This window comes from Tachysurus vachellii, chromosome 6, assembly GCF_030014155.1.
Source record: "Tachysurus vachellii isolate PV-2020 chromosome 6, HZAU_Pvac_v1, whole genome shotgun sequence".
In the NCBI taxonomy this organism is placed as follows: Eukaryota; Metazoa; Chordata; class Actinopteri; order Siluriformes; family Bagridae; genus Tachysurus; species Tachysurus vachellii.
Window position 1 is genome coordinate 27,736,531 of NC_083465.1, and position 18,791 is coordinate 27,755,321.

At 38.9% G+C, this 18,791-nt stretch overlaps 2 protein-coding genes across 3 annotated transcripts in view; one reads left to right on the plus strand and one right to left on the minus strand.

The window, feature by feature from the left end:
• Positions 1-18,791, plus strand: part of LOC132847676 (uncharacterized) — a 240,621-nt gene that overhangs the window by 74,183 nt on the left and 147,647 nt on the right. The gene's annotated exons all lie outside the window — the stretch shown is intronic.
• The window catches only part of LOC132847660 (zinc finger protein 239-like), a 53,604-nt gene that overhangs the window by 19,247 nt on the left and 15,566 nt on the right, over positions 1-18,791 (minus strand). The window contains exon 3 of one of the 2 annotated variants that reach the window (XM_060873154.1): positions 12,668-13,507. In XM_060873154.1, coding sequence (XP_060729137.1) covers positions 12,668-13,507 — 840 coding nt within the window. Of the gene's footprint in view, positions 1-12,667; positions 13,654-18,791 lie in introns of those variants that run through there. The other variant, XM_060873155.1, reaches the window with a different exon arrangement.

Consider the following 18,791-nt stretch of genomic DNA (forward strand, 5'->3'; position numbering starts at 1 on the left):
TTACCACCCATACTGTCCATTGAAGGACCCTGGCTCTTTGAGACATGGGTACTTTTCAATCATCTCCACTACGTTCATAATCTGGACACCTGTTGGGTACGCAGTGAAACGAAATTTTGTCTCTGCTAGTGTCTCAAGGACACTTCTTGTTACTCGTGGGTTGTTCAAAAGGGTGCCATCCTTTTGGTAGGCTTTGTTTCCTTCTGAAAGCAAGAGCTCTGTATCAAATGAAAGAGTTGGTATTTTAAACTTTGCTGGCCATCCTTGAGAACGGCATGGTGTGGAGCTCTCAGGCGAAGATAGCAGAACAGTGTCTTGGGAACTGCTGGATCTGAAGTCTAAAAAAAGAAATGAGGTCTCATTTTCAGAAGGACAATACGCAACGGTGTCCTGAGAACTGCATGATATGGCATCAGACTCATTTTGTAGGATTGGTTCTTCCACAGCACTCACATTCAGGGTGATGGGTTCAGTTTGCACCACTCTTAAAGTACATTTATCCTGCACATCATCGACTGAGCTCAAGGTAAAAAACTGACCCCCAAAATCCATGTCTTCATACATCAAAGTAAAGCAGTCTGGAATATTAAATGTTTCTTTGATTACACATTTTAGGTCCTGAAGAGTACTGGGGATGCCTGAGGGCAGAATCAAATTGTGAACGTCATTCTCTTCAAAAACAATTTGCAGCTTTGCTGGGGTACACATCTGCAACAGAAAAAAAGCAATTAAAACAATTCATCCTAATTAAAAATGTGTACACTACAGCATTAACTTTGATAACCATGCACCTAAAAAGAGGGGCAAATATAGTGCTTTAAGGTAGTCAGTCATCTTCCTGCAACACTGTAAGCAGCCAGGGGATAGTAGTCAACCATTTCTCTTTGCTCAAGTAACTGAATGTTGGCTGTGTGTTCCAACTCATAGCTCCTAAGGTGCTCGTTGTACCATGAGCTTAGTAGTCTCACAACAAAGACCAGTTCATTACAAACCAAGATAGACTGTATCATCCCACAATAATCTGGCAAGTCTGCAGTGAAACCATGACATAGCAACATTCCAGGTTTATATATGGTGCCTAATAAGCACACATTATTTGCAATGTGTACCATTGTGACACGTAGATACCTAGCTTGCACCAAATCTTTTATGTCATCCTTTAGGACATCCACAGAGACTTGTGAAGTTGTTGTGACCGAAAGTGATGACTTGATCACATTTGATTCATGGAGATGCAATGCAATCATGAGCTGGTGTTTTTTTGCAAGGGACATCAGTATGTTCCTGAAACAGCCTGTTTGTCTGACAGCTTTTTTAAAAAAGCCATGTTTGGCTTCAAATCTCATGGTCCACAAGGCTGACAGTGGACCAAATTCCTGAATGAGTTCAGGATAGTGCTCGAGAAAGTGGTGTTTGGGAAGAAGCTTTTCTTGAGGAAAAACTTCCAGAAATCTGTGTCGGTGCTCAGAAATCAAAGAGTCAAGATAGCAAATGCTCTGCTCTGTATGAACTGGGGCCATCACAAGTTCCACAATGTCTTTTAAGGTCATTAACATCTGCCACACTTCATCATCCTCAGGTACTTTCAAGCCTATCATGAGAGGCAACAGACGCAACATGCACCAATTTTCATGTGCATTACCTCCTACAGATCTTTTTGAGGAAAAATGAGCAGGTATCAAATGTGGACGGTTTGTTTGGTCACTCCACTTATAAGGGAACTGTTGAATGCAATTATTGAGCTCCACAAGAGAAAAATATTTCTTCTTGATAAAGGCTTGAAATGACAATGCCAGTTCCACTGGAACAAGACCTTCAAGAAGGTCATGTAAGGCATCTGGTGGCTAACCAGATGTTACATGAAAATTATCAAGTTTTTTAGACAGTGCACACTGTTTTTTCACACCATAGCAAGGTGTGGAAGTAGGACTTGACAAAACTGCCTCAACATGCAGAGAGTGCTGCTCTTTATCTCTCCTCTGAAAAAGTCCAGATCTTACTTCTGTGGTCTGAAAATGGGACCTGTCTGCAAGACAAAATCGACAGACATGAGACCCTGTGAAGTTTTCAATGAATCCTCCCACAGAATGTGCTCCCAAATTATCAGCCACCATGCTCACCACAGTGCCTTTCATGACTTTTCCTAAACTTGGAATAAAAATACCGTCTTTTTCCAGGCTTTGAAGATCGGTTAACAGTGGCTTTAGAAATTTCTGAAATCCAAATCTCTTTGTGTCATCTGCCTTACAAAGAATGGCTAAATTAATAGATGCCAATGTTGATCGTGCATGTGCTGGAAAGTTTCCTAACACCCAGTAGACAGCTGTGACTTTGTGAATCTTGCGAGAATTTCCCAAGGGATTGCACACTTCGAAGTCATCGATATACAGAATAAGACTTAATCTCTCGACATCTGCGAAAAATTCATTTGCATGAAAGTGAGATCCATCATGGAAGGACTGGTAACGTGATGCACATCCAGTATTTTTTTGAGTGACTAGGTCCTTTTCTTCAATATTCTTCAAGACTTGCGACAAAGACTGAAGTATCGGAACATACTGGAATATAAATTCCAGAATAAATAAATTCTCTCCTCTTATATTCTGTTGAAAAAGGTCCATCTTTCCCTAAAGCTGAACTGACAGGGTTTGATTCACACAGATTTTTCACCAAATATTCACCAAATATAGATAATCGTTGGATCTATGTCACAGTTATGGCTCTTTAAAGTGGACTCAACAACATCTTTCAGAACTGGAGCAGATGGATTTGATGAATGCACCTGTTTGACACGTTGAAATTACTTTCCAACTTTAGGAAAAGTTGTCCAAACTTCTTCTTTATAAGTTTATACAAATTATCTTGTGCTTCAACCAAAGTTTCATCCAGTTCTGTGTCATCCTCAGAAACCTCTGAATCATTTTTTAAAACAGTGGGATTTGGGTATTTTTTCAAGACTTCCATTTTAAAATCTTCGAGGGAGTGTTTATTGTGTTTCCTGTGTTTATGTGTAGCAAAGGTTGAATAAATGCTTGTGCTGGAGTTTTGAATACACAACTCACTACCTCATACCTCCTCAGATGGTTGCTAAGGTGCTCAAAATATTGCTTCTCTGAAGAGAATGACAACGAATTGCAAAGAAGACAACTAAATGAAAGCACCTCTGTTGGTTTGACCGATTCTGTGTGGTGTCGGGACAAATGTATTTGAAGAGCATTAAATGATTTAAATAAACAAGGGCAATCAGCATAAAGACAAGGCCAGAATTGTAATTGTATTGGTCATTGGTCACAATGGCCATTGAATTGTGAGCTGTAAATGTTTTAAAAGTTGAAGTCTTTTTTTTGACTCAAAGTTGCATTTTTTACACAACCACCTCATGCTGTGGCGCCTAAATGAAAGACGTGCGCGCACACACACACACACACACACACCAATTTAGAAGATGGCCTTTAATAAGTTCCAGTTTTAGTTTTGTTTTACATTTTAACCGAATCAAAATTTTAATAAAATAAATAAAATAAATAAATAAATAAATAAATAAATACATTTATTAAGTATTTAAAAACCCAATAGCAACTGGTACAAAACAATTTTTAAATCTATTTGTCCTGCAAAGCGGTAAAGAATATCTATGTGAAGAAGGTGACAACATAAAAAGATTCTGAAAGGGATGGCTGGAATCTCTTAACATTAACTCGGCCTTGCTCAGAGTCCTTGCTTTATACAAACTGTTTAAATCAATCAGGTTGGTGGCGACAATCTTACCACACACTTTAACAATACCCTGAAGTCTATTTCTATTTTTCAGATTAAGCGATCCATACCAACACACAAATGTAAAAGTAATAACTGACTCAATAAAACAAGAATAAAACATCTTCATAAAAGTGCTATCCACTTTAAAATCACAGAGTTTCCGTAAAAAATACATACGCTGGTGGGCTTTTTTACAACAGCATCCACATGAGCCCCAAAAGTCAAATTATCATCTATTATAGTACCAAGATATTTAAAATTATGTACAATCTCAACAGCATGATCATTAATAACCACATCAGAGATGGCTGTACGATTCTTCCTAAAATCTACAATCATCTCTTTAGTTTTTGATACATTATTGTCCAAAAAGGACAGTTTACACCAATCAATAAAATCTACCAATACAGAACCGTGAACAGGATCATCATTATCAAGGAGGGAAACGATCACTGAATCATCAGCAAACTTAATGATATGGCGCCTCTCAAGTTGTGTACGACACTCATTAATATAAAGCACAAATAAAAGAGGTGAAAGAACACACCCTTGCGTTGACCCAGTCAACCCAGTGTGTGTGTGCGTGTGTGTGTGTGTGTGTGAATTTCTTTATTCTGATGAACACAAAAGAAGATATTTTGATAAATGATGGTAAGCACACAGCTGATTGTAACCAGCTGCGTGCTTACCATCATTTATCAAAATATCTTCTTTTGTGTTCATCAGAATAAAGAAAGAAATTCATACAGATTTAAAACAACATGAGTATCAATCTGGCACCACCAGGCCCCCAAGCAAGGCCCCCAATCCTCAACTACTTGGCTGCATAAAAATTAAATAAAAACACAAGTATCTCTGAATAAGAGTGTCTGCCAAATGCCATAATGTAGCCACAATGATGACTCTACCTCATGTTTGTCTGTTTTTTCTCCATTCTTTTCCCAATAGAATGTGTTAAAGTCTTATGGGAATCACCAAATTTTGATCATACATTATTACTGACAAACTTCCACAACTCCTAATAATTGGTAAGTAAAAAGCCTCTGCTGTCTTGCCTCCATGTGAAGAAGATAAACAATTCCCTCTTCCTTAGAAGCTCTTTCCATTCACTGAGAATTGAAGATATCCAAATTTTTTTTTTATAGTTAATTACTTTGGGAATCAGATAATCAGATTTTTTTAATTCATGATATAAAGTGAATATAGACATTTTACACATCACTGGCAAAATTGCAGGTTTTGGGGATTTCAGTTTTCAAATAAATGCATTGTCTGGAGTGTAAGTGTGTTATTTCACTTGTACCACAGTCTTAAAATGTACTTCCCTCTTCTTAATATTTTATTTGTAATTACTTTTAACCAGTTGCTTTTAAGATAATTCATAATGAATGAAAAATCAAGTCAATTCAAGAAACTTTTATTGTCATTTAACCATATCGTCGCTGTCAGGCGGAATCCTCGTATTTCCAAAACCGTTATTTTTCAGGAAATTAAAAAAACGCTGTACCTTATCTGCAGTGCACAGGGTTTAGACCGGGTTGCAGTGGATTGTCTTGCGCTAAATTCCTGTCCTCAGACGAGCACCAGAACTAGCGGGGGTCAGCTTGGGAGAAGAACCACATATTAGTTTGATCAGGGGTGCACATTCTTTTGACCATATATAGCCATATATATATATATATATATATATATATATATATATATATATATATATATATATATATATATATGTAGTCAATTACCTTTAATTTCATACCGGTGCCTCCTAACAGAGTAACCACATACAGTCTCTTATCACATTAACTCATTATCACTTTGACTATGTTACCTGATCATTTGAGTGTTATAACTTCTATCCACCAATTGGAGGACAGTATTCACATATTCATAGACGGCCCATGTTCTAAACCCATTGATAATACCACTTTATGCAGATACTCAGTCTTTTCTTTGCCTAATGTTGTACCTGAAGCTCACTTACTGAACTTACTGCATGTCATAGTATCCCTTAGGAGAGTCCACCCCTCCACCTGATTTTTTTTATTGAACAATTTTTGTCCCAAAAAAAGGGTGACACTTGTCTCTGTTCTAATGGTAGTGACCAGTTTTCCCTCAGCAGTTCTGAGTGCAAGATTCACGTGAATGTGATAGCTTTGGAAGAGACCTCAGAAACTTTCTGTTTTATTAATGATGTTTTACTCCATCTACTGATGGTCTCATCAGCATACATGTCTGACCTTAACTAACACTGTTTTGTGGGTATGCAGTAGTAAAGTCTATACATTGTACATTATACATTGTAATTGGACTAGGTGCTACATTGTTGTCCCTAGTGTCTCTGTACATACCTAACCTTTGGAAAAATCCCAGCTGAGAGTCCCCTGTGTTTCAACCCTATAGCAGGTGATATGTTTCTTCATTTATTTATTTATTTTGGGTATACCTTTGCTGACCCCTGGACTTCACTATATGGTGTGGTTCAATGGTTCATGGTCTTTAGAGGAGGAACCTCAGCCACACTTAATAAAATAAATAGTTTGACATATATGTTCTTATCCATAGTGAATGATACTGAACAAGCTCTGCAGTTTGTCAATGGTGAATTAAAGGCTATGAGTTATTCAAAATAGGACATCTTGACTGCAGAGTGGTGGTTTCTGTAAGCTGTTTGACACCTCATTCTGTTTCTTTATTTTTAATAATGTTCACTTCACCAGCAATATCATTCAGCATACAGTATGCGAAAAGCTGGGTGATCTGAAGGTGTCCTATTTAACATTTTCATGGCAGTTCCACTCAGTAAGATGAAGTCATGCTTTTTGTTAGAGAAGACCACCCTCTGAACTCTGGCATGTACAGCTGCACAGACTTAAAGGGTGACTGGGCATTGCTATATTTTGAATATATTTTTGCACTCTCTGTCCTGGGCTGACGGTGACATTTGTTTATGACCAAATCTTATGACCATCTCATCCTTTGTTTTGTCCTAGATATTCTTTCTGTTCTGTTTTGATAAACCAAACACATACAATCTAAGAGTTTCTTTTTCTATAATTTAGATAATCATTTTTGTAATAAACTTACCAAACTGATAATAAGCATTCAATTCAATTCACTCTCACATTTTCTACCGCTTATCTGAACTACCTTGGGTCACATATAACCCTCTTATATGTGACCCGTCTCAGGCGTCATCGGGCATCAAGGCAGGATACACCACACCCTGGACGGAGTGCCAACCCATTGCAGGGCACACACACACTCTCATTCACACACTACGGACAATTTTCCAGAGATGCCACTCAACCTACCATGCATGTCTTTGGACCGGGGGAGGAAACCCCCAAGGCACGGGGAGAACATGCAAACTCCACACACACAAGGCAGAGGCAGGAATCGAACCCCCAACCCTGGAGGTGTGAGGCAAACGTGCTAACCACTAAGCCACCGTGCCCCCTCAATTCAATTCAATTCAATTCATTCATTCATTCATTCATTTTCTACCGCTTATCCGAACTACCTCGGGTCACGGGGAGCCTGTGCCTATCTCAGGCGTCATCGGGCATCAAGGCAGGATACACCCTGGACGGAGTGCCAACCCATCGCAGGGCACACACACACTCTCATTCACACACTACGGACAATTTTCCAGAGATGCCACTCAACCTACCATGCATGTCTTTGGACCGGGGGAGGAAACCCCCAAGGCACGGGGAGAACATGCAAACTCCACACACACAAGGCAGAGGCAGGAATCGAACCCCCAACCCTGGAGGTGTGAGGTGAACGTGCTAACCACTAAGCCACCGTGCCCCCTCAATTCAATTCAATTCAATTCAATTCAATTCAAGTTACATTGCGTGCAGCAGCAACCACAGCCTCCCAGACACTCTTCAGAGAGGTGTACTGTTTTCCCTCCTTGTAAATCTCACATTTGATGATGGACCACAGGTTCTCTATGGGGTTCAGATCAGGTGAACAAGGAGGCCATGTCATTAGTTTTTCTTCTTTTAGACCCTTTCTTGCCAGCCACGCTGTGGAGTACTTGGACGCGTGTGATGGAGCATTGTCCTGCATGAAAATCATGTTTTTCTTGAAGGATGCAGACTTCTTCCTGTACCACTGCTTGAAGAAGGTGTCTTCCAGAAACTGGCAGTAGGACTGGGAGTTGAGCTTGACCCCATCCTCAACCCGAAAAGGCCCCACAAGCTCATCTTTGATGATACCAGCCCAAACCAGTACTCCACCTCCACCTTGCTGGCGTCTCAGTCGGACTGGAGCTCTCTGCCCTTTACCGATCCAGCCACGAGCCCATCCATCTGGCCCATCAAGACTCACTCTCATTTCATCAGTCCATAAAACGTCTTCAGATATTTCTTGGCCCAGTCTTGACGTTTCAGCTTGTGTGTCTTGTTCAGTGGTGGTCGTTTTTCAGCCTTTCTTACCTTGGCCATGTCTCTGAGTATTGCACACCTTGTGCTTTTGGGCACTCCAGTGATGTTGCAGCTCTGAAATATGGCAAAACTGGTGGCAAGTGGCATCTTGGCAGCTGCACGCTTGACTTTTCTCAGTTCATGGGCAGTTATTTTGCGCCTTGGTTTTTCCACACGCTTCTTGCGACCCTGTTGACTATTTTGAATGAAACGCTTGATTGTTCGATGATCACGCTTGAGAAGCTTGGCAATTTTAAGAGTGCTGCATCCCTCTGCAAGATATCTCACTATTTTTGACTTTTCGGAGCCTGTCAAGTCCTTCTTTTGACCCATTTTGCCAAAGGAAAGGAAGTTGCCTAATAATTATGCACACCTGATATAGGGTGTAGATGTCATTAGACCACACCCCTTCTCATTACATTGTATAGCGCTTTTTACAATTGACATTGTCTCAAAGCAGCTTTACAGAACATAAACACAGAACAAAAGGTTAATATAAAGAATAATATAAAGATTAATATAATACAAAATTCAAGATTAATATTAGATAGATTTAGGTCACAATGTGTATGTATTTATCCCCAATGAGCAAGTCTGAGGTGACTCAATCAGCAGTGGCAAGGAAAAACTCCCTTAAGCCCTATTCGGACGGGACTAGTTTTCCAAACGACGTTTGAGTTAGAATTTTTTTCAGCCGACGTCTGTAATTTCATGTATGGATTTGGACGGGACTAATCTCTGTGTTTATTACGGAGGTAGGAGTGTATGTGTTTTACATGTGGCCGTTGCACAAGACCACATGTCCAGGATGCGTGGATTGCGTATGGTCATATGACCGATCAATAAACTTCAATACAGGTGCGCTAGGGTTAATACGGTAGTTCACGTTGACCAAAACAGACAAGAAAACGCGTTTTGTTAAATTTTCTGTAACTTGTGGTCTGTAATTTGATAGTTTATTAGGATCTAGATTAGGTTTCTTAATGAGCGGCTTAATAACTGCCAACTTGAAAGATTTAGGGACATAACCCAAAGATAGCGAGGAGTTAATAATATTAAGAAGAGGCTCACCTGCTTTATGTAATACTTCTTTCAGTAATTTAGTTGGAATGGGTCTAGTGAACAAGTTGTTGATTTAGCTGTAGTAATAAGTTCTAGCTCTTCCTGTGCTGTACTTGTAAAGCACTGTAGTTGTGAGTGTAGCACTTTAGGTGAGACTGGGCTCTCAGATGTTGAACATCACCTATTTTGTTCCTGATGTTTTTTAATTTTATCAGTAAAGAATCTCATAAAATCCTCACTACTGAACTGTGATGGAATAGTGTGTTCAGATTTCAGTGTTTTTATTAATCTAGCTAATAAAAACCTGGGATTGTTCTGGTTATTTTCTATGAGTTTGCTCAGGTGCTCAGCCCTAGCAGCTTTTAGAGCTTGTATATACTGTAGCTGAACATCCATATACGCAATTCTAAAAACCTCTAATTTAGTTTTTCTCCACTTTCGCTCGAGGTTACAGGTTTCTCTCTTGAGGGTGTGAGTATGACTATTATACCATGGTGCAGGTGTTTTGTCGTTAACTTTCTTAACTTGGATGGGGGCAACAATGTCTAATGTGCTAGTGAATATAACGCCTATGCTGTTATTCATTACATCTAGATTGTTTGTGTTTAAGCATACAGTAAGAAGTCCAGACAGGTCATGCAGGTTATTTGTGAATCTCTCTTTAGTGGTCGGAATAATAGGTCTACCGAGTTGATAACGAGGTGAGACACAGTTAGTCTGCTCTGTAGGTAGTGTGTACATTATGAGGTAATGGTCTGTGATGTCATCACTTTGAGGTATGATATTGTGTGATATTATTAAATTTAGTGTGTGATTAAGATGATGAGTTGGTCTAGTGATGTTTTGTTTAAGCCCAAATGAGTTTAGTAGGTCCATAAATGTGAGTCCTAAAGCGTTGTTTGTATCCTCACCGTGAATGTTAAAGTCTCCTACAATTACGGCTTTATCAAAAATCTGCAAATTCTCTAAGAAAATCAGTGTAGGGCCCTGGGGGGGGTCTATACACGGTCGCTATAGGGATCAGGGATTTTTTCGTGTGCATGTGCAAGAATGTAACATTAAGAACAAGCACTTCAAAAGAATTAAATCTATAATGTGTTCTCTGAGTAACAGTAAGGAAATCACTAAAGATAGTAGCAACACCACCTCCACGACCAGTCTGACGAGGCTCATGCTTATAGATATATCCTAATGGTGTAGACTCATATAGACCGATGTGTTCATTTGGTTTAATCCAAGTTTCAGTAAGGCAGAGTGCAGTAAGGCTATTTTCTGAGATGATTTCATTTACAATAAGTGCTTTGGGTGCAAGTGATCTAATGTTCAGAAGCCCAAACCTTATGAACTGTTTTTGTTTGCTTCTTTGGCATTTTTCTGGTCTAATTACAGTAAGATTATTTCGAGAACTTCTCATGCATTTACTTTTTGATCTCACTACTAGGGGAACAGACACAGTTTCTATAGGATGAGCTATGTGTGCATTTAGATTTAAATTGTAGTTTACCAGTCAGCCACCATGCCAGTTTCTGCTGACAGCTTTTGTTTATCATTAGATATCATTGAATATTACACCTATATTTTGTATAAATACTCCCTGTTCTTCTGATTAAATTTCAAAAATATTTGTTATTCAGTCACTGTCTTTGCATGGTTCTTTTGCAATATCATCCATGACATCAGCAGAGGTAGCAGCAGCAGCAGAACTTATCAGGCTTCATCACCAAGTGAACCAGAGAATTCTAACAGATTCATACAACTACAAATATGTTTGAATGCCCCAGTGCTGCTTGTTTAGCCAACTTATATGCTGCATTGTTTCTTCTACTTACAAAAGTACTGACTGACTGTCTTTTTTAAATTTAAATGTATTGCATTTGGCAGATGCTTTGAATCACTGAATCCTTCAAAATTGGTTCAATAGTTCACAGATTACGGAAAGCATCAGTCTAAAACTCTAATGGGAGGAAACAAAGAACATTTTTAAATATATATTACAAACAGGACAAAATAAGCACTATAAGTATTTCAGGAAGACAGAGGCTCAGGGGAAGTTCATTTCAATACCTTAGTGCCAGAACAAAAATCCTGATGTCACACATGGCTCAAATATGCAACAAGTATTCTGTCTCAGACGCACTCTGATAAATAATGAAGTACTTCATGTATTTTGTCACTGCTACACTGGAATAAACTTCTTGTTAATTAAGACAATCATCCTCATCAATTTATCTTCTTACAGGGAGATGACAATGAATTAGCTCAAAAAATAATTTATTATACAGCCATAATCAACAGAAAAACAAATTACAAGAATCAATAAAATTTGCGATCAAATGAATGAAGAGTATTAACAAAATAAAATGTCAGGAAAACACAGCAAAACATAAAACTGGAGATCATCTGGGCCTAAGAAGTGGCTTAGCAGCCCCCTGTTTAACCACCACACCTTGTATAAATTCGATGCCATGATGAAATTCAGGGGTGTTCAAGTCATGCCCCAGCCAATCAGACAAACAAAAAATAAATAAATAAATCCAACCAAAACCAGAACAACCAATCCATAAAATAAAGGCCTCTCTGTGCCCAGGTGGAACCAAAGTGGTGACTGAACAATTGCACTGAACATGGTTCATCGGCTATATAACAAAACCTGTTACCTCATGACAAGGTGACAACTGCGTAAACAGCTAAATTTCCCTCTAGGCCACTAAGGATGACCCATCTACAAAAAAGTTAGATCTGTGTGTGGTAGCGGTTGACGTTCCAAATCCTGCATGCATTCATGGTGCTAGTAGAAGTTAACTAACAATCATGTTGCTCACCATCCAAAATGGTCATCCTCCTTTCCGACAGATTAACTGTCTGGTCCCTCTTAATTGTCATCTCTGGTAAAGAAAGTATCACATCATAGCCTATCTTATATGCATGATAGATTATTGGCTGCTAACTTCATTATGGAGATAAAATGGCATTAGAAAACCTTTATCTGACACATACATTTGGAAAGGTTTACTGTAATCACAGCTAGCTAAAGCTGTAGCAGTATAAAGGTCCTTCAAAATTTCAAAAGCCGCTTCTGTCGTCCACACAAATGACGCCTTCTTCTGACCTGCTAATTAAGCAATGCATGCAAATGAGGTACTTTTTAAAGCAATCACACTGTGATCAGCAATACATTTATCACTATCGTGAATAAATTGGTGGCTTTTCAAACCAGTTTATTATGTAAAACTTTATTATGTAAAACTCTACTACTCTATTATGTAAAAGAGTTTTTTTCACTCCTGTGTGAAGGTGCTGGTAAGTTTTTATTATTATTATTATTATTATTATTATTATTATTATTATTATTATTATTATTATTATTATTCCCACAGTTTAAGCAGTGATGAATACTTTTGTGAGTTTTCAACCTGTGTGAATGTGTTGGTGAACTTTCAAACTACTTGATTGTGTAAATCTCTTCCCACAGTGTGAGCACTGATACGGCTTCTCTCCTGTGTGAATGCGTTCATGATTTTTCATATCTTTTGAATTTCTAAATCTCTTCCCACAGTGTGAGCACTGATACGGCTTCTCTCCTGTGTGAATGCGTTGGTGGTTTTTTAAAATACTTGGATTTCTAAAACTCTTCCCACACTGTGAGCATTGATACGGCTTCTCTCCTGTGTGAATGCGTTGGTGAACTCTCAAACCACTTGAATGTGTAAATCTCTTCCCACAGTGTGAGCAATGATACGGCTTCTCTCCTGTGTGAATGTGTTGATGAGATTTCAAATCACTTGATTTTGTAAATCTCTTGCCACAGTGTGCGCAATGAAACGGCTTCTCTCCTGTGTGAATGCGTTGATGAATTTTTAAACCACTTGATTTCGTAAATCTCTTCCCACAGTCTAAGCAGTGATATGGCTTCTCTCCTGTGTGAATGCGCTCGTGGTTTTTTAAATCACATGAATATCTAAAATTCTTCGAACAGTGTGAACAAACATATGGCTTCAGTCCTGTGTGAATGCGCTCATGGACTTTTAAATCATTTGCGTTTCTAAAACCCTTCCCACAGTGTGAACAGCAATAAGGCGTCTCTCCTGTGTGAATGAGCTCATGTTTTTTGAGATACCAACTGCAAGCAAAACTTTTTTCACACTCTGAGCACTGATACGGCTTTACTCCTGAGTGAATAAGCTTATGTCTGTTTAAGTTACTTAGTTGTGTAAAACTCTGTCCACATTGTGAACAGCAATATGGTTTCTCTCCTGTGTGAATGTGCATGTGTAGTTTGAGAATATACGGCTTGGCAAAACTCTTCCCACACTGTGAGCAGTAGTGATTTATTTTCTTGCCCATTCTGCACAAATCCCTCTGTGGTGATTAATTGTGTGAAGACAGCCAGATGACGATGTTTCACTGTGTAGCAGAACAGTAGACAAAACATCTTAGATTATTAGATGCTAAACAAGTATCATGTGCTTTATTCATCATCACAGAAACGGAAAAGTTACAAGTAAATAAACAAGCCCAAAACTCATGCTGAAGAGATTAGTGCTATCTAGAATGCTATCCATGTTCAGTTAAATATACAGCTCCCTCAAAAATAGAGCTGCCAACAGGTGTCCTGGACAAGAGTTTTAAGGTTACGTTGCATGGTTTCTGGTCATTTAGTGTCTTGACAGGTAAAATCTAACTTTGTTCTTTAGAAATACTATGTAAGAAAGGATTATTTTTTCTAATAACAGAACCATTTCATAACTGAACATATGCTGCCAAACTATAAATATAACTCATCGACCTTCAGCATAAAGTGTATTGTTGCAATATATTATTTGAAAGTAACAATGATTAAATAAACACACAAAAATTGTAAGAAATAATTGACTAACTGCAACGTCACAGTAATGTTTAGAGAATTTCAAATTAAATGCATTATTTATTTATTTGATTTATCCAAAGATGGAAAGAAAAAAGACTTACTAAGTTGAAGTAATCTTTTTCTTAAATCCCAGTAATTTCTCAGCAGTCTTCTCAGTGAGGACCTCAACTAAAATGTCAGGGTGTCTCCTTTAAGTACACCTGAGGACAAAGACACAGTCCAACAACAGGCCATTTCACAGCTATTAGTCAACTATTACCACCTTTATTATCTGAATCTGGGGTGTGGCAGGTACACGTCTATAACTATCTGGTCAATTAAAGATACTGGAGGGATTGTTCTTATAATCAGTGTATGGAGAACAAAATAATAAGAATCTTATATGTACAGTAACTAAGTGTATAAAATTCATACAAAAATTCTGCCACATCAGCGTCTCACATTAGGACAAACTAGTCTAATACACAACATATTTATGGCAGAATTACAGCCAACTACAACTGAGAAAATACTGTAACATTTAATGAAAAAAAAAATGGAGCAAACTTTGACATTGCTGCACAAACTGACATTCAGAAGCAAATGTGTAAATACATAATCCTTTGTTACAATATAGAGGAATTTGAGTCCCAGTACAAGTTGTGATCAATATATTGGTTTAATTTGCCATTTGTATTGTCTGAATAAGTTTCTAAACTAATAGTATAAACATCACAACATTTCCTATTGACTATGCTAAGGTTTACCTGTTTCTTTCATTACTTGTTTGTATTATGTATTTTTCAGGAAACTAAGAAATAATTAACTTATTAACTGCAACATCACAGTTATATATATAATATATATATATTTGTTTGTTTATTTATTTATTTATTTAACAAAAGAAAACTTGAAGTGATCTTATTCTTAAATCACAATAATTTCACAGCAGTCCTCTCAGTAAGGACCTAAATTAAAATTACAAGTTACTTAAAATTAGGTGTCTCCTTTAAGTACCCCCGGCTCCACCTTCTTCATCCTCCCTGACTGCAGAAGACTTTGCTTCTTTCTACCAGGAGAAGATTGAGGAAATCTGCCGGACCTTCACTTCAGCCCCGACTGCACTTACATCTCAGAGTATGGACTCCCCTACACCTTTGTTGTCACATTTCTCAACTATAACAGCAGAAGAGATTCTAAAACTCATCCAGTCTTGCAATCCTACCACCTGCCCATTGGATCCACTCCCTTCCACTTTGCTCCAGACCATCTCGCAAGACCTTCTGCCCTTCATTACAACTATCACCAATAGATCCATAGCATCTGGTCAGGTACCAACTACCTTCAAGAGAGCAAGGGTTATTCCCATCCTGAAGAAACCTGCTCTGGATCCATCAGACATCAGTAACTACAGACCGGTATCACTTCTCTCGTTTCTTTCAAAAATTCTTGAACGCATTGTCTTTAATCAACTGTCTGTCTATCTCTCACAGAACAACCTCCAAGACCCCAACCAGTCTGGCTTTAAAGCAGCTCATTCCACAGAGACAGCCCTTTTAGATGTCTCTGAGAAACTACATGCTGCTAGATCAGCCAATCTCTCATCCGTCCTTATCCTCCTTGACCTTTCAGCAGCGTTTGATACGGTCAACCATAAGACTCTCTTAGCCACCTTCAGGAGTCTTGGGATTTGCGGATCAGCTTGGGAATGGTTCGCTTCCTACCTGGAAGGACGCTCATATCAGGTAACATGGAGGGGAGTGACATCTGCTCCACGCAGACTCTCCACTGGCGTCCCACAAGGCTCAGTACTTGGTCCTCTTCTTTTCTCCCTGTATACTCACTCTCTTGGTGAAGTTATTTCCTCACATGGGTTCTCTTACCACTGCTATGCTGATGATACACAACTTATCTTCTCTTTCCCACCCGCAGATGCCACAGCTTCTGACCGGATCTCTGCATGTCTGGCAGAAATTTCATCATGGATGACTGCTCATCAGTTAAAGCTTAATCCTAGCAAAACTGAGCTGCTCTTCCTCCCAGGTGATTCATCCCCAGGTCATGATCTTGCTATATCCTTGCACAACGATCTGATCTCCCCTTCAGCCACAGCTCGCAACCTTGGGGTAACCATGGACAATCAACTGTCCTTTTCCTCCCATGTTGCTAATGTGACTCGCTCATGTCGGTTTCTTCTCTACAACATTAGAAGGATTCGACCATTTCTGTCCACACAGGCTGCTCAGGTACTTGTTCAGTCTCTTGTCATTTCTAGACTGGATTACTGCAATGCACTGCTGGCAGGTCTACCTATGAACGCAATCCGTCCTCTGCAAATGATCCAAAATGCAGCTGCCCGGCTTGTTTTCAACCTGCCAAAGTTCTCGCATACCACCCCGCTGCTGCGATCCCTCCACTGGCTTCCGGTAGCTGCACGCATCACATTCAAAACACTGATGCTGGCCTACAAAGCCAAAAATGGACCAGCTCCCTCTTACCTCAAAGCCCTCATAACTCCTCGCACTGCACCCCGCACCCTCCGATCTACCAGCACTGCTCGACTGGTTCCACCATCTCTCAGGGTAAGAGGCAAGTATACTGCAAGACTCTTCTCTGTACTGGCACCAAGGTGGTGGAACGAACTTCCCCTAGAGGTCCGAACAGCTGAGTCACTGGCTATTTTCAAGCGGCGGTTGAAGACCTACTTATTCAGGAAACACTTCAACTAGCACTTCTTCATTATCTTTTGCATTTTAAAAAAAAAAAAAAAACCTTTGACACTTTCATTGTAACTTTGAACAAATGTTTTAAACTCATGGTATCTTCAGTATGTAACTTAGTGAGCCAGCATTAATGTATTCAATGTTAGAGATTTAAGCACTTATGTACGTCGCTCTGGATAAGGGCGTCTGCCAAATGCTGTAAATGTAAACGTAAATGTAAGTACACCTGAGGACAAAAACACAGTCCAACAACAGGCCATTTCACAGCCATTAGCCAACTATTACCACCTTATCATCTGGGTCTGGGTTGTGGCTTGTGAACGAACACAACCTTCAGGTCAGGTAAAGATATGCGAAAGGCCTGGATACATTGTTCCCATATCAGAGTATAGAGAACAAAATATTTGATTATTATATTATATCTAACATATTTAATACAAAAATATGCTTCATGAAACGAAGCAGGATTATACAGAAAAACTAGTAAGCCTAAACAACAACACATATTTATGGCAGAACACAGCCAACTACAACTGAAAAATACTGTAAATTTTAACTAATATAAAAGGAGCAAACTTTGCAATTGTGTTAGTAGTACATTATTTTGGATGAATGTGTAAATTCACCACTAGTAAATACATTTCTTGAAAAAATTCACTAAGCGTCATTAAGATTTTACAAGTACGTGTTCTTAATTGCTCTAAATTATAAGTGCTGCTCTTCATAGTGACCAAACTCAGATGATCTTGGTTACAGTGGATAGTTTGTATATAAATAATTAAACATTTATAGAACAGTTGCATTGAATTTTCAATATGAGATTTTCCACTCACTCACCCTCACTCGTTTTCTACCGCTTATCCGAGCTACCTCGGGTCACGGGAAGCCTGTGCCTATCTCAGGCGTCATCAGGCATCAAGGCAGGATACACCCTGGACGGAGTGCCAACCCATCGCAGGGCACACATACACTCTCATTCACTCATGCAATCACACACTACAGACCATTTTCCAGAGATGCCAATCAAGCTACCATGCATGTCTTTGGACCAGGGGAGGAAACCAGAGTACCCGGAGGAAACCCCCGAGGCGGAGGCAGGAATCGAACCCCCAATTCTGGAGGTGTGAGGTAAACGTGCTAACCACTAAGCCACCGTGCCCCCCTCAGATTATCCACTGAAACAATATTGTGATCACCATCTGGCACATAAAACCCTAAAATAAAACATTGAAGACAGATTTTTTAAACAGCTTGTTTGAATGTTAAATGCATCTTCCATGATCTCCTCTAATACCAATTCATGATAAATATTTGAAAATTTAACTCAAATGAAGTTTATAAATTGAGCCATTGGACACTCCTGATAAAACAATTAGGTGCTCAGGTCAGTGAAATTTTAGATTTATTATTAGTTCTAATAGCATTTAGTTAACTTCAAGCATATTTATTGTTTATTTATTTATTTTTTTTTTTCAATTCAATTTATTTGTTTAGCGCATTTAACAATTGATATTGTTTCATATCAGCTTTACAGAAGTATAGAAAGAGAATAAAAATGTAAAGTTTAAAATTGAGTTTTTGTTATTATTATTAAAATTAAGATCCATCTCCAACAACATTCTACCAATATAACCACTCTCCCTCCACTGTACATGTCCAAAGCATCTTAATCTCTGTCCTTGTCCCAAAAACAGCCTACCAGAACTGTTCCTCTGAGGTGCTTGTTTCTAATCCTGTCAATCCTAACGAGAACCTCAACATCCTCATCTCTGCTACCTGCATTTCTGCCTAGTGTCTTTTCCTCACTGCTACAGTTTCTAACCCATACAGCATAGCTGGCCTCACTACTGTCTTGTGCACCTTTGCTTTGATTCTTGCTTACACTCTTCTCTCACACAACACTCCTGACACTTTCTTTTTCCATCCCATCTGTACTCGCCTCTTCCACTCATTTCCACACTCCCCATC